A 20,767-nucleotide genomic window follows, 5' to 3' on the forward strand; every position below is an offset into this window, starting at 1 on the left:
CACGGGGTGGGGAACGCCCAGGGCAGGGGGAGCCAGTTACTGGGAGAATCCGGAGGATGGGGGGAAACTGAGGCACGGGAGGATTTCTGGCTTAAAAAATAGCATTTATTTAGAGTGTTCAGAGCTCGGGGCCCCTCTGGGCCCCCCCATCGGTCTCGGGCCGAGCCTCCTCCTCCTCCCCGTTCCAGCTGGCAAAGGCCACCTCCTGCGCCAGGCGCTCCGGGGACGGGCGGCCCAGCGCCAGGTTCCGCAGCGCGATCAGCGTCATCAGGGCACTGCGGGGACAGCGGTGGGCACCGGGGGGCACGGGGGGCAACGGGGGACGGGGGGGGGGGGACAGGAGGACAAGGGGGCTTTGGGACTGACCTGCGGCGGAAGAGGAAGAACTTCCTGCGGAGGAAGCGCCGGAGGCGCTGGGCCAGGCTGGACTCGTGCTCCCGCCGCTGCTGCCGCCGCTCCCGCCGCAGGAACAGAGACACCACTGGGTCCAGCGGGACTCCCGCGGGTGGGGGCTCCCCCAGGATGGGCCGCAGCTCGGGGGGCAACGGGGACTGTTCTGGGGCGGAGGCGGGAGGTGATGGGGATTTTGGGGTCCCTGTGATGCCCCCAGTCTGGTGATGGGAATTGGGGATGTTGCCCTGATCTCCCCACACAGGGAGGGATTGGGGTCCTCCATGATCACCTCAGCCCAGTGCTCACCAGGGGCTGAGGTGATGGGGATTTTGGGGTCCCCATGCCCCCACTGCTGCCCAGGGGATGAGGTGATGGGGATTTTGGGGTCCCTGTGACCCTAGGGCGAAAACTGACAGGGATTTTTGAGGGGTTGTCTTCCCACTACTCAGAAAGACGTGAGGTGCCAGGAATTGGGGGGACCCTGTCATTCCTCCACCCCAGTGACAGGGATTGGGGGTCTTCCTGGAACCTCCCCCCATGGGGTAAGATGCTGGGGATTTTGGGGTCCCAGAAAGCAAAGTGTCAAGGATTTTGAGATTCCCAGGTGTGAGGTGTTGGGGATTCTGGGGTCCCCAGGGATGAGGTGCTGGGTATTTGGGGGTCCTCACCGGTGCCGTTGCGCACACGCTCCCGCAGCTCCCGCAGCTGCGTCAGGTTCCGCTCCAGCTGCAGCGCCGTGGTGTTGACGTACAGGTACATGTAGCACGAGGGCTCCGGGGACACCGTGTGCACCTTGTGGTACTGCCCCGCTGGCAGCTGGGGGGGACACAGTATCAGCACCCCCAGGCACCCCCAGGCCCCCCGGGGTCCCCCCGAGCCTCACCTGCATCCCCTCACCCTCCTGCAGCGAGTGGTTCTGCTGCTGCTCCACCAGCTCCACCAGCACCTTCCCCCGCAGGACCCGCAGGCTCGTGTTCCCCAGGTCCTCGCTCACGAAGTTCTCCAGGTACAGGCCTGGAACAAAGCTGGGTCTGTACCCCCACCCTGAAGCCCCCGGCCCTGTGCCCCCACCCTGAACCCCCGGACACTCCTGTGCCCTGTACCCCACAACCCCCCTCAACCCCAGGATTCCCCCACGCCCTGTACCCAACCCCTGAACCCCTGGGACCCTTCGTTCCCTGTACCCACTGCTGACCGCCCTCCATGCTCTGTAACCCCTGGCCCCACAAGTGCCCTGTACCCGACCCCCAGGGCCCCTAGGGCCGCACCGGGGAAGTCTGCAATGAACACGGTGTCCGTGTGTCCATCCAGCTGCGCCTCCATCTCCTGCAGCTGCTGACGCCACGGAGAGAGATCCACGAGCAGCGGGAGCAGCCACGGCGTGGGGGTCCATGGGGACCATGGAGCACGGACCAGGTCCACCCGGGGGTCCACAAGTCTGGGGGAATGAGGTGTCAACACCCCTCAGCACCCCCAAATCCTGTGGGACTATAGGACCCACGGCGTGGGGTCCACGGGGACCACAACAGGTCCACCTGTGCAGACAAACCACCAGCACCCCCACCTGTCCCTGTGTCCTCCCCAACCTCGGCTGGAAGCAGCAGCTCCACCAGCAGCAGCACCCACAGCTGTGGGCCCACAGCTCCCACACCAGCTCCACCCGCGGGTCCCCCACCCTGTGCAGCCAAGCCCTGCGTCCCCATGTCGCCCAAAACCCCGGGTATCCCTCCAGAATCCCATGTGGCCCCCACAAGATCCCGGGTACCCCCAAGGCCTCTCTGCCTGCAGCGACAGCACCCACAGCACGAGGTGCCCCGGGGCTCGTGTGCCCCAGCCCAGACCCACCCGCAGGCCCCCCACGGCCCCTGTCCTGCCCCCCACCTCTGCTGGAAGCGCTCGTTGATGGACACCCAAACGTCGAAGTAGATCTGGGGCTCGGTGACGTTGTAGCGCGGCAGCAGCTGGCTCAGGCAGGCCGAGTACTGCTTGAGCATGTCCGCGTGGTCCCGCCAGCGCCGGCTCTGCGTGAACGCCTGCGGGGACCGGAGGGAAACTGAGGCACGGGGGAATGAGGGACGGGGACCACAATGGGGGACGGCGGGGAAACGAGGAATAGGGGAAAATGAAGGCCAGGGGGTGTCCCATGGGTGAGAGGTGATGGGGAAACACGGGCAGAAATGGAGGCACAGGGGGAAAATGAGGGATGATGGAAACTGAGGCACAGTGGGGGGCCCACGGGGGAAGTCCCTGAACTTGGGAGAAATGGGGGGGTCACCAGGGGGAAACTGAGGCACAGCGAGAAAATGAGGGACTGGGGAAACTGAGGCCCGGGGGGTGTTGGCTCAAAACATTGAGTTTATTTAGACTGATCAGAGCCCCCCATCCCTCCCCACCCCAGGGCCTGGCTCACCCCAGTCTCAGGTGCCGCCAGGGCTCACTCACCCCTGGTTTCAGGTAGCCCACCTCCCCGGTGAGCCCATCCCTGTAGGTGATCTTGACGTGCTGGTGGAAGCGGGAATGGACCATCATGTCCCAGGAGTAGCCGTAGAGCCCGTTGGTCCAATTGTTGTAGCCCTGGGGGGACACGGGGGGGTCACAGAGCACAGGGGTGTCCCCACCCCAGGGGACAAGGAGGGGACAGGGATCCCCATACCTACCACCAGCCCCCTTTTACCACCCTAAGTGCCCCCCCACAACCCCACAAAATGTCCCCTACGTGCCCCCAAATGCCCTCCACATCCCCCAACCCCCTCCCCGTGTCCCCAAACTCTTTCTTACTCTTCTCAGACCACCCCCATGTCCCCAAACCGTCTCCCCAGTCCCCCCGTGCCCACCTGGGTGATGAAGTGGGAGTAGGGCAGGAAGAGCTGCTCCAGCACGTAGAGGATGGTGAAGGCTGCGGCCAAGTGCTGGCGAGGCCGAAGGTCCCCTCGCGCCCCCCGGGCCCCGTAGTGGCAGTCAGGGCTGGACTGGGGAGGCTCCGTGCTGGGGAGCCACCCCCGCAGCCAGCGGGGGCAGCGGGCCACGAGCCCCCGTGGCCACTCGGGCCGGCAGAAGAGCCCGTTGGTGGCCAGCATGGTGTAGGAGAACATGCCTGGGGGGGGACACTTAGGGACCCCCACTGCACCCAGGGGTGGGGGGTGTCCCTGTCTGGGATCGGGGGGGTCCCTGCACAGGGCCAGGGTGTTTTGGGGTGTCTGGGTAGCCCTGTTGGGGACTGGGGGGGGGATTTGGGGGCCATGGAGGGGGAACTTGCTCTGGTGGGGGGTGTTTGGGGGTCCCCAGGTGCCCCTGCCCTGGCTCAGGGTGTTTTGGGGGTGCCCAGGGGTCCCATGCCCAGGTTGGGGGTGCTTAAGGCGAGTCATAGAGTGGCTGGGTGCCCCCACCCAGGCTCAGGCTGCTTCAGGGGGTGCCCCTGCCCAGGCTGGGGGTGCTCTGGGGGTGCCCTGGGGCTGTCTGGGGGTGCCATGTCCCCCCTCACCGATGCTGAAGAGCTGGGAGTTCATGCAATGGAAGTAGGTGACGAAGATGAGGGCGAGGGGCCGCGTGGCATCGAAGAAGAGCAGGAAACCAGCAGAGAGGTCGAGCACCAGTCCCCCACCGTGCACCACCAGGCGGCTGGTCAGCTCCTCGGACAGCACCAGCCTGGCCACGGAGCCTTCCTCGGCATCGGCCTCACCCCAGCACCGTCCGCAGCCTCACCCTGCCCCTCCTCAGCCCCACCCATCACCTCCCCCCCTTCCTCCTCCTGTCCGTCGCATTCCTCATCCTCAACCCAAACCCATCCCCCTGAACCCGTCCTCATCCCATCCCATCCCTAACCCCAGCCCATCAGCCCCCCTCTCCTCCCCATCGAACCTCCTTACCCTCATCCTCACTCCAACCCCATAACCCTCCTCATCCCACCCCATCTCATCCCAATCCCATCCTGTCCCACCCTTGCCTTCATCCTCATCCCTATCACCCCCCCTCACCCTCCTCTGCCCCGTTCCTGTCACCCCATCCCCATTACCCCCTCCTCATCCTCACCTTGGACCCCACAATTCCACTACACCCCCATCAACTCCCCTCACCCTCCTCATCCTCACCCCAAATCACCTCTCACCCTCCTCATCCTCAGCCCACCCTTGTCCCCCTCCTCACCCTCGCCCCTTCCCCTCCCCTGACCTGAAGGGTGCAAAGAGCCAGTGCCGGGCGAGGGTCCCCATGGAGAAGCCCCCGACCCAGTCGGCATCCAGCTTCTTCAGCCCCGCGATGAAGTACACGATGAACACCTGGGGGGACACGGTCAGGGAGTCCCGGGGGTGCCGGGGGGCCCCGGGGGTCCCGGGCAGGGACACCCACCTGGGCGCGCAGCAGGGCGTAGTTCCACAGTGGGACGTGGGCGTTCCTCTTCTGGGGACGGAAGAGCCCATCCACAGACCTGCAGGAGCACGGGGCACCCCGGGCACGGGGGGACAAGGCCACTGTCACCCCATTGCCAGAGCCCTGGGGACACCTGTCACTGCCCCAGGGGACACACTGGCGACAGTGCCAGGGGTGACACCGGGACCTGTCCCACCGGGTGGGTACTCAGTGCCAAAGGGATATCCCCTGGGGACACAGCACCATGGGGACCCCGGGACCCGTGCCACCTGCTGGGGACACGATGGCCTGTGCCATCCCAGGGGGCCCCCGTGCCACCCACAGGTGACCCAGTGCCACAGGGGTCCCCAGGGCCTGTGCCACCTCCTAGAGACACCGGGGCCACAGGGGATCCCAGGACTTGTGACACTCCACAGGAACCCAACGTCATGGGGGTCCCAAGGACCTGTGCCACCCCCTGAGGACCCAGTGCCATGGGGACCTAGGGGTCTGAGCCGCCCCACTGGGACCCTGGTGCCACAAGGGACCCCAAAACCTCTGCTGTCCCATGGGAACCCCAGCCCCACGTCACCACCCTGCTGCCTTGCAGAGCCCTGGGATCCCCAGTGCCCCCCATGTCCCCCGTGTCCCCACAGGCTCCCTGTGCTCTGGGGGTCCCTGCAGCCCTCCAGGTGCCCACCCGTAGCGGTCAGCGCCCAGCAGTGCCAGCTGGAAGCCCAGCAGCCCGTAGAGGTAGGAGTGGTTGTTCCAGGAGGTTTTATCCAGCAGCAGCAGGTACCAGTACGGGCACAGGAACGCGATGCAGCTCAGCCGGTAGCAGCACCCCAGCATGATGCCCAACGCTCCTGCGGGCACAGGACCCCCGGTGTACCCCCCAGCCCCTCCTGGTGCCTGTCCCCAGCCTCCCTCAGCTCCCTCCCAGTCCCAGTGTCCATCCCAGTGCCCATTCCCACCCCAGTGCCAGTCCCCCCCGTGATTCCTGCCCGTATGCCAGCCCCGTTCCTGCCCCAATGCTGTCCCCTGCCCGTCCCGCTCCTCCCGGGCCTGTCCCAGTCCGTACCCAGGAACATGATGGTGTAGAGCAGGTACATCCAGTCCAGGGGCAGGGGCTGCAGGAAGGGCAGCAGTGGGAAGCGACACACGTCCAGCCCATCCAGGTACCGCTGGTCCAGGTGCCCCAGGCCCCGCTCCTGCGGCACATCCAAGGCCATCAGCAGCCCTGGGGGGATGAAGGGGGGTCAGTGATCCCACCAGGCCGGGGGGATCCAGGCATCCGTCGGTCAGTGACCGTGTCCCCCCCATCCGGCCGCAGGAGGCCCTGGGCATCCGGGCGGGCACTGACCCCCTCCACCCACCCAGGCCGCTGCCCAACCTTTGTTCCGGTGCTGACGTGTCACGGCTGGACGCCACCGGCCCCCCTCGGGTGGGGGGGACCTCCCGGACCTCAGTCCCTCCACTCAAGCCCCTGAGCCCTCCCAAAGTCCCGGTGCCCCCCGGGCCCCTGGATTCCCCGAGCCCCCCCAGGCCCAGCCTCCCTGTTCCCCCAGCGTTCCCATGGAGCCCTCCCGGAGCTCCCCCATCCCCCCAGAGCCCCCCGGCCCCCGCAGCCACTCCGGCCCCGCCAGCCCCCCTCCCCTGTTCCCCGTTTCCCCTCCCGAGGCCCCTCTGGCCCCCCAGCCCACGATCTCCCTGTCCCCCGCCGTAGCCTCCCCGGACCCTCCCATCCCGGGCCCTCCCAGCCCCCTCGGGCCCCCCCAGCCCTTGCTCACCCTGTCCCCCGGTGTCCCCCCGGTGCCCGGTCTCCCTGTTCCGGTGCCCCCGAGCCCTGCGGTCTGTGTGCCCCTCAGAGCCCCTTGATCCCTCCAGCCCCCGGTCTCCCTGTGCCCCCGAAGCACCTCCGGCCCCGCCGGTCCCACCCAGCCCCGGTTCCCCCGGAACCCCGCGGTGCCCCTTCCCCGCGGACCGAAGGCTGCGCGGAAGGCTCCGAGCGCAGCGGGGTCCTGCGGCCGGTGCAGCAGCCGGACGAAGCGGTGCCATCGCGTCAGGTCCCGCAGCTCGAACCCCAGCAGCCGCTGCGCCAGCCCGGGGCCGGTACCGGGGGACTTGGGGGGCCCGGTGGGGTTCGGGGGCCGCCCCGCCGCCTCCCCCCGCTCCGGCCGCCTCCGCCGCGCCGGGCCTGCCGGGGGTCACAGGTCAGGGGTCACGGGGGTCACGGGGGTCACGGGGGGTCCGGCACCCCCCGCCCCGCCCCGCCCCGCCCCGCTCCGCACCCGCCGCCGCCGCCGCCGCCGCCATCGCCCCGGCCTCGCCCCGCCGCCAGCGCGGCACGTGACGGCCGCGGCAGCCAATCAGCGGCGCGGGGGGCGGGGCCGCCGGGGACACACCCAGTGAAACCCCGCCCCTCCCCTCAGACTCCGCCCCCGCCCCGCGACCCCCGCCCCGCCCCGGCCCCGCCCCCGCCCCCCGGGCCCGCGACCCCCGACCCGCGACCCCCGGCCCGCCGTGACCCCCGACCCCACCCTGACCCCGGCCCCGGCCCCGGCCCCGCCGCTCGCCCCAGCCCCGGCACCCCCCGGCCCGACCCCGCCGCTCCCCCGGCCCGCCCCCGGCCCGCCCCCGGCCGCCGGTGCCGCCGCTCCCGGAAGCCCCGGGCAGGCGGGGCGGGTCCGGGGCCGCCGCGGGAGCGGAGCCGAGCGGGGCCGGACGGGCCATGGTGGGATCGGGGCACGGGGGGCACGGGGGGGGGGGTACGGGGGGTCCCTGTGGGGGCTCCGGGGTGGCCCGTGGGGAGCGCGGGGAAGGAGCCGGGGTGTTCCTGGGTGTCCGTGGGGTGCCAAGGGGGTGTCCGTAGGGGCTGAGGGGTGCCCGTAGGGGGCTTGGGGGGTCCCTTTGGGGCGCGTGAGGGGGTTTGGGGTGCCCGCAGAGCGCTTGAGGAAGTGCCCAGGCTGCCGTGGGGTGCCCATATGGTGCTTATGGGGTTCCTCTGGGGTGCCTATGGGGGGCTGGGTGCCGAGAGGGTGCCTGTGGGATGTGGGGGGTGTCCGGGGGACCCACAGGGTGCCTGGGGAAGCGCCTATGGGGTGCTTGGGGTGGACGTGGGCCACCTGTGGGGTGCTTTTAGGTTCATATGGGGTGCCCATGGTGCATATGCGGTGCCAGGTGGGTTCACAGAAGGTGCTGGGGATGCCTGGGGCGCCCATAAGGTGCTTAGGGGGTCTCTTTGGGGTTTCTGGGGTTCATATGGGGGTCTGGGGTACGTATGGGGTGCCAAGGGGTGCACATAGCGTGCTGGGGGGTCCATGCTGTGCCTGCAGGGTGCTTGGGGATATCCATGCCTGGGGGACGCGTGGAGTGCTCAGAGGGTACCTACGGGGTGCTGGAGCTGTTGGGGTGTGTGGGATGCCTGTAGGGGCTCGAGGAAGCGCCCAGAATGCCTGTGGGGTGCTCAGCAGATGCTTGGGGTGGGCATGGGGTGCCTGTGAGGGACTCAGGGCGCTTATGGGGTACTTCAGAGTGTATATGGGGTATCTAGAGAGCATATGGGGTGTCTGAGATACATACGGGATGTCCTGGGAGTGCCATAGGGTGCGTGGAGAGGTGCCCAGAGTACACATAGGGTGCTTGGCAGGTGCTTGGTGTGGACCTTGGGGTGCCTTGTGGGTACTGCGGGGGCACTTTTGGGGTACGTGTAAGGTGTGTATGGGGAGCGTATGGGGAGTGCTCAGGGGGTGTATATGGGGTACCCATGGGATGCTGGGGTGCCCATGCGGGGATTGGCAGGTACCGTTGGGGTGCTTGGGGTGTTTGTAGGGTGTCCAGGGTACCTTGGGAGTGCTGGGGGTGCCCCAGGGCATGCATGGGGTGTCTGTAGGGTGGTGTGGGGTGTTCATGCGGTGTTGTGGGAGTGTCCAGGACACATGTGGGGTGCTGGAGGTGCCCCCCTGACCCCTGCCCTGTGTTGCAGGCGAGGGTCCCGGGGGGGGTCCCGGCGGATGTCGCGACAGATGCCGCGGCAGGCGATGGGCACGTGCGGGCGCTGCAGCGGGAGGTGCAGGGGGTCACCACCATCATGACCCAGAACGTGGAGCGGATCCTGGCGCGGGGGGAGAACCTGGAGCAGCTGCACAGCAAGAGCCAGGACCTGGAGGCCACTGTGAGGGGGGCACAGGGGGCGTGAGGAGGGGCACGGGGTCCCAAGGGTGGGTACAAAGCTCCCTGAGGTGACTCAAGGCCCCTGAGGTGGCACGGTGTCTCTGAGGTGGTGCAGGGCTCCTGAGGTGGCACTGGGTCCCCAGGGTGGGTGCTGGAACCCCAGGGCGAACACAGGATCCCCAAGGGATCCCCAAGGGAGAACGGGGTCCCTAAGGGGACTGCAGGGTGCCCAGCGGGTTGGCAAGGGACACTTGGGTGGCAGGAGCTGTCACTAGGATGTCCGTGGGGGTCCCCAGGGTTTCAGTTGGTGTCCCCAGAGTGGCAGCAGAGGGTCCCCAGGGTGTCAGGGATGTCCCTGGGGTGGCAGTTGGGATCCCCAGGGTGTCAGGGGTGTCCCCATGTCTCTGTCCCCCCAGTCGGAGCACTTCCGCACAACATCCCAGAAGATGGCCCGGCGCTACTGGTGGAAGAACGTGAAGCTGCTCGTCATCCTCGGTCTCGTGGGCGTCATTGTCCTTGTCCTCATCATCCTCCTGGCCACCGGCACCATCCCCACCTAGAGCCAGTGTCCCCACGGAGACATGGCCGCCCCAGGGCCCAAATACAGATGGGGGAAAGAACCAGTGGGACTTGTGTGTGTGTGTGTGTGGTGGGGGGACATGGGGACATGGGGAGGGACACAGATAGACGTGGTGAGATGGGCATGGGGGGACACGGGGACGTGGGAGGACACCAAGGGGACAGATGTAGGGGCACGGGAATACGCATGGGGACACGGGGGGACCGGCCCCAGGGATGTGGGGATGTGTGGGAACACTCACGTGGGGTCATGGGGGGGACACGTGTGGGGACACAGGCATGAGGGGGTGCGTGGGGGGGTGGGTGCTGTGCCAGGGCACGGGGGGCGGTGCCAGGCACCGAGGGACAAAGGACACTGTGGTGGCACTGCCACCCTCGGAGGCTGGGTGGAAGGGGGGGAGAAGGGGGAGGGGACAGGCGGGGACAGGGACGTGGGGGCTCCTCCGAGACCCGGACATGGGGGTCCTGGTGAGGGCCCATATCTGCAGGGACCTGGGGACACCGACATGTGCGGAGCTGTGGGGCCCCTTTTCTGGGGGACAGGGCAGCCCCAAGGCACACACGTCTGGGGGTCCTGGGGACCCGGGGGGCCGTAGGGACAGGGGGCTCTCCGAGGGTCCTGGGGACAGGGCGGGCCCGGGGGACCCGGCGGCTGGGGAGGGTTGAGTGGGGGGTCCTGGGGAGCCCCGTCCCGGGAGGTGCGGGCCGCGGTGTCCCGGGACTGCGGCCCCTCGGGGGTGGGGGGAAGGGGGGGGCGGTCCCGGTCCCTCCCGTCGGGGGCGGCCGCTGGGGCCCGAGACGGGACGGGTACAGGAACGGGCGCACCGGTACGGGACCGACACCGACCCGCGGTACCGGGACCATGGTGAGTCCCGGGCCGCCGCTGCCACCGCTTTCGCTTTCGCTTTCCGAGGGGGCAGAACCGAGGTCGGGACCGGGATCGGAGACACGGGACCCGCCGGGCTCGGGATGCCCCGGTGCCGGTCCCGGTCCGCCCCCCGGGCTCTCCCTGCCGAAGGGAGGGACGCGGGCCTCGGGGGTGGCGGGAGGTGGCCCGCGCGGGACTTTCCGTGTCCCTGTGTCCCTGCGTGTCCCGGCCCCGCGAGTCGCTCGTGTCCTTCGCCGTGCCCCGGTGTCCCCTGACGTCGCAGTGCTCGTGTCCCCCCGGTCCCCGTCCTCAGGTGACCCCGTGCCCACGTCCGCACGGTTTCCTGTCCCCGTATGCCCCTCCCGCAGCTCCAGTATCCCTGCGGTGCCCTTGTCCCCATGGTCAGGGTGTGTCCCTAGGGTGGTATTTTCCCCATGGTCCCCCTGTCTCCATCGTCCCCATGATCTTCGTGTCCCCTGGTCCCCACATGGCCCATCCACACAGTCCCCGTGGTTCTTGTGTCCCCATGTTCCCCCAGTCCCCCTTCCTCATGGTGCCCATGTCCCTGGTGTCCCTGCCTGTCCCCGTGGCATCTCCATGTCCCCATGGTCCCGATATCCCCATGTCTGTCCCTGTGTCCCGCTGGTCCCCCTTCGCTGCAGTTCCCATATCCCCAGTGTTCCCGCAGCATCTCCCCCGTGTCCCCACGGTGTCCCCACATTGTCCCCCGTGTCCCCAGGCGGGGCTGGCGCGGTACCAGCGCGAGGCCGAGGAGGTGGCGGAGCTGATGCGACAGAACGTGGTGCGGGCGCTGGAGCGGGAGGGGCACCTGGAGCAGCTGCAGAGCCGTGCCCAGGACCTGCGACAAGCGGTGGGACCACGGGGACACAGGGACCGGGGGAGGGAGGGGGCTTTATAGGGACATGTAAATCCGGGGACACACAGAGCCCAGAGGACACTGTAGAGGCATCAAGCCCCAGGGAGGACCGTTATAGGAACATAGGGCCTGGGGGGGACAGTATAGGGACATGCAGCCCTACAAGATACATACAGAGCCCTGGGGGACACTATGGGGACATAAATCCCAGGGGTGGACTTGCTCTAGGGACATCGAGCCCTGCTGCTTCCTCCTGGGGAACTTAGAGGGCCCCAGGAGGGACAAACTATTGGGACACAGAGCTCTGGGGCGACCTATAGTCCTGGGGGGCATTGTGGGGACACAAAGGGGCTGCGGGACACTGTGGGGACATATAGCCTGGGGAGGAGGGACTCCAGGGCCATAGGAGGGCTGGGGGGTGTGTGTCTGTTCCTATAGGTCCCCCCAACCCCTGTGTAGCCCTTGGGGGACTGTTCCCTATCCTCCCCATGTCCCCACAGAGTGAAGCCTTCACCCGCACCGCACAGACGGTGACGCGGCGCCAGCGCAGGCGACAGCGGCGGTGGCACCTGGTGGCCCTCGGCCTCGGCCTCCTCCTCCTCTTCATCCTGGGTCTGGCACTGGCGCTGGCCCTGGCACGGTCATCGCCCGGGACTGTCACCAGCACTGTCCCCACCGCACGGGGGGAGACCAAGCACCCCCCCAGCACTGCGGGGACCCTGCTGGGACCCTCTGATGACAGAACAACGGGGTCCCCACAATAAATAAACACCAGGAGCTGCGTGGGGAGACCCTACAATAACAGCAACGAGCCAGTGGGATGATCTTCAAGGAGACTCAGCAACAGCAAACCTGGGGAGCTCTGGGGAGACCCTACCATAAATAAACCCTTTAATAAAATCTGCTCTGAAGAGACCCTACAATAAAAAACCAGCAAGACTCACTCCAGGGAAACATTACAACAAGCACCAGGAGCTCCTTGGGGAGGCCCTACAGTCACAAACCAGGAAGATGAACTTCAGGAAGACCCCATTATAAATAAACACCAGGATCTGTTTTGGGCTGACCCTACAATAATTAAGCCTTCAGAATCTGATTTGGAAATACCCCACAACAACAAATCAGCAGGATGAATTCTTGAGGAGACCCTACAATAAATAAACATCAGGATATATTGGGGAAGACCCCCACAACAAGAAGCCTGTGGGATCTACTTCAGGGAGACCCCACGATAAATAAACACCAGAATCTGTTTTGGGGAGATTCTACAATAACAAACCAGCAGGACCCACTCCTGGGAAACCCTACGATAAATAAGCACCAGCACATGCTTTGGGGAGACCCTACAATAACAGCAGTGGTATCAGCCTGGGGGAGATCCTACAATCCCAAACCCACGGGATGCAGGAAGATCTTACAATAACAAATGTGCCAGAGCCTCCAGGGAGATGCTACGATCAATAAACTTCAGGATCTACTTCAGAGAGACCCTACAATAACAAATCCCCAGGATGATCCCTGGGAAGACCCCACAATAACAAACATGGACCTCCTCTGGGGGAACCCTGTGAGAAATAAACACCGTAACTTTTGTTTGGAGAGACCCTGTGAAAACCAACCAGCAGGACCCGCTCCAGGGAGACCCCATGACAGACATGCTGGACCCTCTCTGGGGAGGCCCTACAGTAAATAAACACCACAATCCGCTGGGGGTAGACCCTACAATAACACAGTCATGGGACCCACCCTGGGCACACCTGGCCTTGGCCAGAGGTGCCACCAACCTGGGCTGGGGGGCAGGAAGGGGCTGTGGCCCCTCCACCACGGTGGGGAACCCAGAGGGGACCCTGGGGACACAATGGCACCTGAGGAGGGGACGGGGACTCCAGGGAGGGGGACTGGGGATCCCCAGGGACATGGTGACACCTGGTAGGGACTGGGGAGACCTGGCACCCAGTGTCACCTGCATGGGGCCACCCTGGCAGGTGGCATTGAAGGGGACAAGTGGGAACATGACACCTGGGGACCAAGGAGCCACATCGCTTCCCCCCCCATGCCTCAGTTTCCCCAAGCAGTGACAGACGCCGGAGCCTCGCAGCACCTTTATTGACACCGGGGGGAAGTGGCACCGGTCCCCGGGGTGGCACCGGTCCCATGGGGGTGGCAGTGTCCGGGGGAGTGCGGCAGCGTTACCCGGTGCCCCGGCGCTTGCTGAGCTCGTCCTGCACGCGCTGGCACAGGGCCCTGCGCAGGGGGGGCTCCAGCGGGCTCCGGGCGCACACCCGGCGTGTCACCTCCTCGGCGCTGTCCCCCTGCGGCACCCACGTCACCCGCTGGGCCCACTGCCCCACAGAACCCACCCACGGCACCCCCACCGCCCCACGGCACCCCCACCGCACCCGCTGCCCCCACACAGCCCCTCAGGGAGCCCCAGCCCTACGGTACCCACGGGGCCCCACAGCGACATCCCATCCCATGGCACCCCCCACCAACAGCACCCCACGGCACCCCCATGCCATGGCAGCACCCCCCGCCCCATGGGCTCCCCCCCATCCAACGGGAACCCACCGCTCCCCCACACCTCGGGCAGCGCTCTCTGCCCCACAGAGCTCCCCCACACCCAGGGCAGCGCTCTCTGCCCCATAGAACCCCCACCCACCGCACCCCCAGCCCCTCAGCAGCGCTCTCTGCCCCACAGAACCCCCCCGCCGCACCCCCAGCCCCTCAGCAGCGCCCACCCACCGCGTCCCCGGCCTCGACCCGCTCCGTCCCCACCCCCGGCGGTCCCGGGGCCGCACCTGGTGCACGATGACGGCCGTGACCTGCCCGTCGTCCCCCTCGTACTCGAGGCAGAAGAGCCGCGGCCCGCGGGCGGGGTCCGGGGGGGCCCCGCGGGCCTCGGGGGGGGGGCCCGCGCTGGCGTCGCCGCCGGGACCCCCTGCGGCACCTGCACCCTCAGGGGGGGCTGCCGGGGCCCCAGGCCAGCGCCCCTTGGGTGTCCCATCCCCTCCTGGGGTCCCCCGGTGCCCCCCGGCCTCGGGTGCCCCCTCCCCTCCAGCCCACCAGGGGTGCCCCCCATCCCCGCCCTCGGTCCCCCCCTTGTCCCTCCTCCCCCGGGAGGTCCCCCCGCCGCCGGGTGCCCACCCGCCCCTTCCCCACCCGTCTCCCGGGGGTTCCCGCAGGTCCCCCCACCCCTCGATGCCCCCCCAGTCCTTGAGGAGCCCCCCCGCCTCCCCCCTCCGCAGCCACTGCTCGGGGTCGCCCCTGCGCGCCGCCCGGGTGCCGCCGCCCTCCCGGAGCCGCTCACCGCTGCCCCGGTGGGGCCGGTACACCTGCTGGTCGGGCCGCCGGGGCCGCGCCGGGGCCGGGGTCAGCCGCGTCCGCGCTCGGCCCCGCGCCTGCCGCACCGCGCGGTCGTACGCGTCCCTGAGCACCCCAGAGGCCGGGTTACCGGCGGGGTATCGGGGTTACGGGTGGGGGGGGGAACGAGGGAGCACCGGGGCCAAACCGGCCCGGGGACGAGGGTCCCCGGCGATGCCGGGCCGGTGCCGGTACCTGGCGAGCTGGTTGCGGCGGATGTGCCGCACGAAGCCGTGGCTCATGTCCAGCCGTCCCCCCGGCCGGCAGCGCCAGCCCGGAGCCGCCGTTGTCGCCGCCGCCGCCTCCATCCCGGTACCGGGGCCGGGGGTCGGTACCGGGACGCGGCGCCTTTAAGAGCCCCGCGGGCCCGGCACGCGCACGCCGGCAGGGGGCGCCGCAGCACGCAGGCGCGGCAGCGCCGCTCCCCGCCCGCCGGCTGCGCGTGCGCGCAGCGATCCCGGCGGTTTGACACCGCCCCCGGGGCGCGCACGCGCACAGCGTCCGCGCCGCCGCCATGTCGAGCCGCGGGAGGCGGGACCGCGACCCCCGGGACGCCCGCGGGGCCTCCGCCGCCTCCGCCGCCTCCTCCGCCCGGGGCTCCTCCCGCAGCCGCCGCGACGCCGATGCCGAGCGGCCGCGGGGCCGGCGGGACGCGGAGCGGGAGCGCGCGCGGCGGGAGTCGGCGGAGGCGCTGCCGGTGGATCTCGCGCGCGTCAAGCGGGAGCCGGCCACCGGCACCGGCAGCGGCGTCTGGGGGGGCTCCGGCACCGCCGCTCCCGGCGCGCCTGTGCGCGTGAAGCGGGAGCGGGAGCCGGATGGAGACTCCGACCCTGAGCCCGAGCCCGCCGGTGGGGACCGGGAGGAACGGATGGGACTCACGGGCCGAGGGGACACGGGGGACCGGGGGGATGAGGGGGGACGGGACACCGGGATGGGCTGCGCGGCACTGGGGCGGGTGTGGGGACGCAGCAGTGTGTGGGGGAGCAGCACTGCGGGATCCGGGGGACACGAGCGGGTTTGGGAACACACCGGGTGTGGGGGAGCCGCCAGGTCGGGGGAACCGGGAACCGGGACTGTGAAGGGACGCTGGGGCGGGGGCGGGCGGTCACTGTGGTGTCCCGGAGGACGCGGGGGAAGGCGGGTCCGGGCTGTGTGTGCTCAGGAACGGAGGTGTCTTGTGAGCTGGTGGGTGAGACTCCGGGGTGTGTGAGGAGGGACACGCTGGGGGGAGCCGGGAGGGGAGGGATGGGGAATGGGGGTCTGGGGGGATCCTGGGATGGAGGGGTCACACCAGGGTGTACCGGGAGGCACCAGGACTGATCCTGGGTGTCCTGAGCTCAGCTCTGGGCAGGGTTTGGGGACACTGGGGGGAGCTGGGGCTTAGCCCCGGGGAGCTGTAATGGAGGCAGGGCTGGAGGGTGTGTCATCCCGGTGCTTTTGGGGTCCTTGTGCTCCCTTTGTTAACACTCTCCTGCCCCCCCAGTGCGCTACGGGCGCTTTGACCCCGAGGACCAGCGCAGCCGGCACTGCCCCTACCTGGACACCATCAACAAGTGGGTGATGGGGGTGTTTGGGGTCCCCCTGTCCCTGGCGGTCCCCCCAGCTCCCCCACAGCCCTGTGACACCACCCTTCCCCCAGGAGTGTCCTGGACTTCGACTTTGAGAAGCTCTGCTCCATCTCCCTGTCCCACATCAACGTCTACGCCTGCCTCGTCTGCGGGAAGTACTTCCAGGGTGAGACCCTCCCCTCGGGCTGCTGCAGGGCATGGGGACATGGGGAACACATGGGGGCTGCTGAGGGGGGCATGGGGGACACCCACGGACTAGAGTGGGGCACAAGGAGTCTGGGATGTTGCTGAGTCCCCCAGGGGCTGTGGGGACACCCATGGACAGCGGAAATGCCGAGGGACACAGGGAACAGCCAGGCACAGGGATTCTGCCTGGGAAGGTGACAGGGAACAGCCAGGGACAGGGTGCTGTCAAGGGGTACAAAGAGGATGCTTGGAAGGGACACCATGGGGACAGCCAAGGACAGACAGGGTGGCTGCTGGGTGAACTCAGGGACCCTCCGGTGGGCACAGCTCCCCCGTGTGTGGGCAGGGGATCCTTTGTGTGCCCCTTTCCTGTTCCCGTGGCTGCTCTGTGCCTGTCCCTGGTGTCCTGTGTCCCCCTGACGGCGCTGTCCCCGCAGGCCGCGGGCTGAAGTCCCACGCCTACATCCACAGCGTGCAGCTGAGCCACCACGTGTTCCTCAACCTGCACACGCTCAAGTTCTACTGCCTGCCTGACAACTACGAGATCATCGACTCCTCGCTCGAGGACATCACGGTGCGGGGTGGCTCCAGGCGTACCCCGGCTCTGTGGGGCACATGTGGGGTCCCCAGTTCTGGGGAGTTGGGTTTGGATCCCCCCGGTGCTGAAGGGGGTCTGGTTTGGGGTACCCCGACTCTGAGGTGTCAGGTTGGGATCTCCCCAGCTCTGAGGGGTTTTCGTTGGGGTCCCACAGTCTCTGAGGGTTTTGGGTTGGGGTCCCCCAGTCTCTGAGGTCTGTCTCCCCCCACAGTACGTGCTCAAGCCCACCTTCACGGCCCAGCACATCGCCCACCTGGACAAACAGGCCAAGCTGTCCCGGGCCTACGATGGTACCACGTATCTTCCTGGCATCGTGGGGCTCAACAACATCAAGGCCAACGACTATGCCAACGCTGTGCTCCAGGTGACACCAGGGCAAAAGGCTTCCTTTTGGGGTGAAACCCCCCCAAACTGCACTGTGGGCCTGACAGGGAGGAATCCCACCTTGTCTCCTGTAGCTGTATACTGTGAGAGTGTTCAGGCTTCATTCTGGGGTGAAACCCTCCCAAAATCATGCTCTGGGGGTCTCGGGGATGAATCTCATCTCTTTTCCCACAGCATATGCACCTGGGGGGTGCTGCCTTCATTTTGGGCTAAATCCTCTCTGAAATCCTCCTAAAATCCCACTCTGGGGATTCTGAGGGTGTATCCCACCTTCTCTTCTACAGGCATTACACCTGGGGGCTGCAGGTGGCCTTTTAGGGCGAAAGTCCCCCCTAACCCTTCCCGAGCCCCCACTGTGGGGCTGACAGGGATCAGCCCCACCTCTGGGTCCTTTGCACCCCAGGCTATTCTGGGATTTCCCGCGGGCTTCGCACCCGTGGCGGTGCAGGGTTTGCATAACTCCCCCAAAACCCTCACAGATCGCCCCTCTGGGCATCCTGGGGCTGAATCCCCCCTGTTCTGTCCCCAGGCCCTGTCCAATGTGCCTCCCCTGCGGAATTACTTCCTGGAGGAGGAGAACTACCGGCGCATCCAGCGCCCGCCCGGGGACATCATGTTCCTGCTGGTGCAGCGCTTCGGGGAGCTCATGAGGAAGCTCTGGAATCCCCGGAATTTCAAGGCGCACGTGTCACCTCACGAGATGCTCCAGGCTGTGGTGCTCTGCAGCAAGAAGAACTTCCAGATCACCAAGCAGGGTGGGGTTTTGGGGGACACAGCTGGGGCTGGGGGGCAGAGCTGGGTGTGAAGGCAAGAGCTGGACCTTGGAGGCTCTGGATTTGGGGGGGCAGAGCTGGAGCTTGGGGCCTTTGGATTTGGGGGGCAGTGCTGGATTTGGGGCTCTGGATGTGGAGGGCAGAGCTGGATCTGGAGGACTCTAAATTCAGGGAGTAGTGCTGGATACAGGGGCTGGGTTTGGGAGGCAGCACTGGGTGTGGGGGCTCTGGATCTGGGGGGCAGAGCAGGATCCAGGCTCAGCTCCAGCTCTGCCGTTGTAGGGGATGGGGTGGAGTTCCTGTCCTGGTTCCTGAACGCGCTGCACGCGGCACTGGGCGGCACCAAGAGGAAGAAGAAGAGTGAGTGGGGGGAGGTTCTGGGGGGGCCCTCGGGGGCCGCTGTCCCCCCGCTGAGCCCCCCCTGTCCCCACAGCCATCGTCACCGATGTGTTCCAGGGCTCCATGCGCATCTTCACCAAGAAGCTGCCACACCCTGACCTGGTGGGACTTGGGGGGTGCAGTGGGGGGGGGGGGGTGTTGGGGTCCAGGGAGGGCTGTCAGAATATGGAGGGGGGTGCAGTGTGGGGTGTCGGTGTCCAGCAGGATCCAGTGGGGGGAATTGGGCTACAATGGGAATGGCAGGGTCTAAAAAAGCGGTGTCATGGTCTGGTGGGGGTCAGCTGGGGGCAGTTTGGGAGTGGTGGGGGGTGTTGGGTGTAATGGAGGAGGTGGTTGGGTATAATGGAGCACCTGGGCCAGGGGATTGGAAGTGTCCAGTGTCTCATGGGGGGGTGGGGTCAAATGAGGAGTGTGGTGGGGTCAGATGAGGGATGGGGGGTGTTGGGGTGTGTGTGTGGGGGTGCCTTTGGGTACAACAAAAGGGGGTTAGGGTCCAGTGGGGGTGGCAAGGTCAAATGAGTGGTGGCAGGGTCCGGGGTGGGTGATGGGTTCTTGGGGGTGGTGGCTCCAGCGGGGCTGATGTGCCCACCGGGGCTGTCCCCGCGGGTGCCCTGCAGCCGGCGGAGGAGAAGGCGCAGCTGCTGCAGAACAGCGAGTACCAGGAGCGCATGGTGGAGTCCACCTTCCTGTACCTGACCCTGGACCTGCCCACGGCGCCGCTCTACAAGGACGAGAAGGAGCAGCTCATCATCCCCCAGGTGCCCCTGTTCAGCATCCTGGCCAAGTTCAACGGTAGCACCGAGAAGGAGTACAAGACCTACAAGGAGAACTTCCTGAAGCGCTTCCAGCTGACGCGCCTGCCCCCCTACCTCATCTTCTGCATCAAGCGCTTCACCAAGAACAACTTCTTCGTGGAGAAGAACCCCACCATCGTCAACTTCCCCATCACGTGAGCCATGGGCAGGGAGCTTGGGGGGCTGGGAGCTTGTGGAGAGGGTTATAAGCACCTAAGAGGAGATTGGGGGTATCTGGGGGCGTTTGACAGTGTCTAGGGGTGGTTGTGGGTGTCTAGGGGGGCTTGAAGGCTTCTGGGGGGGATTTGTGGGTACCTGGGAGGATTTGTAGGCATCTAGTGGAGGTTGAAAGCATCTGTGAGGGGTTTAAAGTGTTTAAGGGGGCTTTTGGGGGTATCTGAGCAGGGTTGTAAGCATCTAGCAGGCGTTTGAAGGCGTCTGGTGGGGGTTGGAAACACGTGGCGTGGATTAAAACGATCTAAAGGGAGATTGTAGGTGTCTGGGGGGGTTGTGGATATCTGAGTGGAGTTTGTAGGCATCTAGGAAGGGCTGAAGGCATCTGGGACAGTTTTGTGGGTATATGGGGGGCTGTAGGTATCTAAGGGGGTGTCATGGGCATCTGGGGGGGATTGGAACAGTCCAGGAGGGACTTGGAAGCACTTTGGGGGTGTCTGTGTGTGCTGTGGGGGTCCCCCGCGGCCGGTGCCCCCCCTGAGGCTGCGAGGGGTCCCCAGGAACGTGGACCTGCGGGAGTACTTGTCGGAGGAGGTGCAGGCCGCGCACGCCCACACCACCTACGACCTCATCGCCAACATCGTGCACGACGGGAAGCCCTCGGAGGGCTCCTACCGCATCCACGTCCTGCACCACGTGAGTGTCCCCTCCTCGGGGGGCTTGGGGGGGGCCACAGGGACCCCCCCGAGTCACCCCGTCCCCTCCCGGGTCCTGGCAGGGCACAGGGAAGTGGTACGAGCTGCAGGACCTGCAGGTGACCGATATCCTGCCCCAGATGATCACCCTGTCCGAGGCCTACATCCAGGTGAGGAGGGACAGGGGGTGATGGTACCCCCAGAATGTCCCCTGACACCCCCTGAATGTCTCCTGTGTCCCCCCCAACCCCCTCCTGCTCTCCTGCAGATCTGGAAGCGACGCGAGGAGGATGAGACGAACCAGCAGGGCGCCTGAGACCACCGGGGGCCCGCAGAGACCCCCTTGGGGACATCCCCAGCCCCCTAGGGGTACCCTGAGACCCCCTTTGGGAGCACCTCAAGCTCCCCAGGGACACCCAGAGACTCCCAGGGACACCCACAGCCCACCTGGGGACACCTCCATCCTCCCTAGCCCTCAGGGGAACACCCAGACAGCCCCAGGAGCACCCCTGACCCACCTGGGGACACCCCCAGTCCGCCCAGAGGTGTGTCCCAGTAAATGCCACCCATTATTTTTGTAATTTCTTTTCACCTTTCCTCTG

At 67.0% G+C, this 20,767-nt stretch overlaps 5 protein-coding genes across 6 annotated transcripts; 3 read left to right on the plus strand and 2 right to left on the minus strand.

Annotated features, from left to right (window-relative positions):
- Nucleotides 1–83: 83 nt before the first annotated feature.
- GGCX (gamma-glutamyl carboxylase) lies at nt 84–7,470 on the minus strand. Its single transcript, XM_048290039.1, has 15 exons — nt 7,278–7,470; nt 6,722–6,934; nt 5,819–5,977; nt 5,438–5,603; nt 4,738–4,816; nt 4,561–4,667; nt 3,875–4,038; nt 3,228–3,487; nt 2,836–2,967; nt 2,275–2,426; nt 1,662–1,831; nt 1,277–1,407; nt 1,062–1,209; nt 367–556; nt 84–275 (listed from the first exon to the last, which is right to left on the minus strand). The coding sequence occupies exons 1-15, from the start codon at nt 7,468–7,470 to the stop codon at nt 119–121; spliced, it is 2,421 nt and encodes an 806-aa protein (XP_048145996.1). The 3' UTR covers nt 84–118.
- VAMP8 (vesicle associated membrane protein 8) lies at nt 7,390–9,533 on the plus strand. Its single transcript, XM_048290323.1, has 3 exons — nt 7,390–7,471; nt 8,723–8,911; nt 9,327–9,533. The coding sequence occupies exons 1-3, from the start codon at nt 7,469–7,471 to the stop codon at nt 9,468–9,470; spliced, it is 336 nt and encodes a 111-aa protein (XP_048146280.1). The 5' UTR covers nt 7,390–7,468; the 3' UTR covers nt 9,471–9,533.
- A 386-nt stretch (nt 9,534–9,919) lies between these two features.
- LOC125319214 (vesicle-associated membrane protein 5-like) lies at nt 9,920–12,826 on the plus strand. 2 transcript variants are annotated; one of them, XM_048290319.1, is made up of 3 exons: nt 9,920–9,957; nt 11,097–11,228; nt 11,735–12,826. In XM_048290319.1, exons 1-3 carry the CDS (start codon nt 9,946–9,948, stop codon nt 11,996–11,998), a joined length of 408 nt encoding a protein of 135 aa, XP_048146276.1. In that variant the 5' UTR covers nt 9,920–9,945; the 3' UTR covers nt 11,999–12,826. The 2 variants fall into 2 exon arrangements, with proteins under 2 accessions (XP_048146276.1, XP_048146277.1); XM_048290320.1 differs by lacking the exon at nt 9,920–9,957 and adding an exon at nt 10,253–10,354.
- A 497-nt stretch (nt 12,827–13,323) lies between these two features.
- C36H2orf68 (chromosome 36 C2orf68 homolog) lies at nt 13,324–15,004 on the minus strand. Its single transcript, XM_048290316.1, has 4 exons — nt 14,790–15,004; nt 14,542–14,660; nt 14,033–14,172; nt 13,324–13,546 (listed from the first exon to the last, which is right to left on the minus strand). Exons 1-4 carry the CDS (start codon nt 14,900–14,902, stop codon nt 13,424–13,426), a joined length of 495 nt encoding a protein of 164 aa, XP_048146273.1. The 5' UTR covers nt 14,903–15,004; the 3' UTR covers nt 13,324–13,423.
- Nucleotides 15,005–15,105: 101 nt separating this feature from the next.
- USP39 (ubiquitin specific peptidase 39) lies at nt 15,106–20,746 on the plus strand. Its single transcript, XM_048290271.1, has 12 exons — nt 15,106–15,442; nt 16,078–16,147; nt 16,234–16,328; nt 16,786–16,922; nt 17,158–17,310; nt 17,860–18,085; nt 18,386–18,463; nt 18,537–18,604; nt 19,120–19,451; nt 20,031–20,166; nt 20,249–20,335; nt 20,434–20,746. The coding sequence occupies exons 1-12, from the start codon at nt 15,109–15,111 to the stop codon at nt 20,479–20,481; spliced, it is 1,764 nt and encodes a 587-aa protein (XP_048146228.1). The 5' UTR covers nt 15,106–15,108; the 3' UTR covers nt 20,482–20,746.
- The last annotated feature ends 21 nt before the right edge of the window (nt 20,747–20,767 follow it).

The sequence above is a fragment of the Corvus hawaiiensis genome, chromosome 36 (assembly GCF_020740725.1).
Source record: "Corvus hawaiiensis isolate bCorHaw1 chromosome 36, bCorHaw1.pri.cur, whole genome shotgun sequence".
NCBI classification, from domain to species: Eukaryota; Metazoa; Chordata; class Aves; order Passeriformes; family Corvidae; genus Corvus; species Corvus hawaiiensis.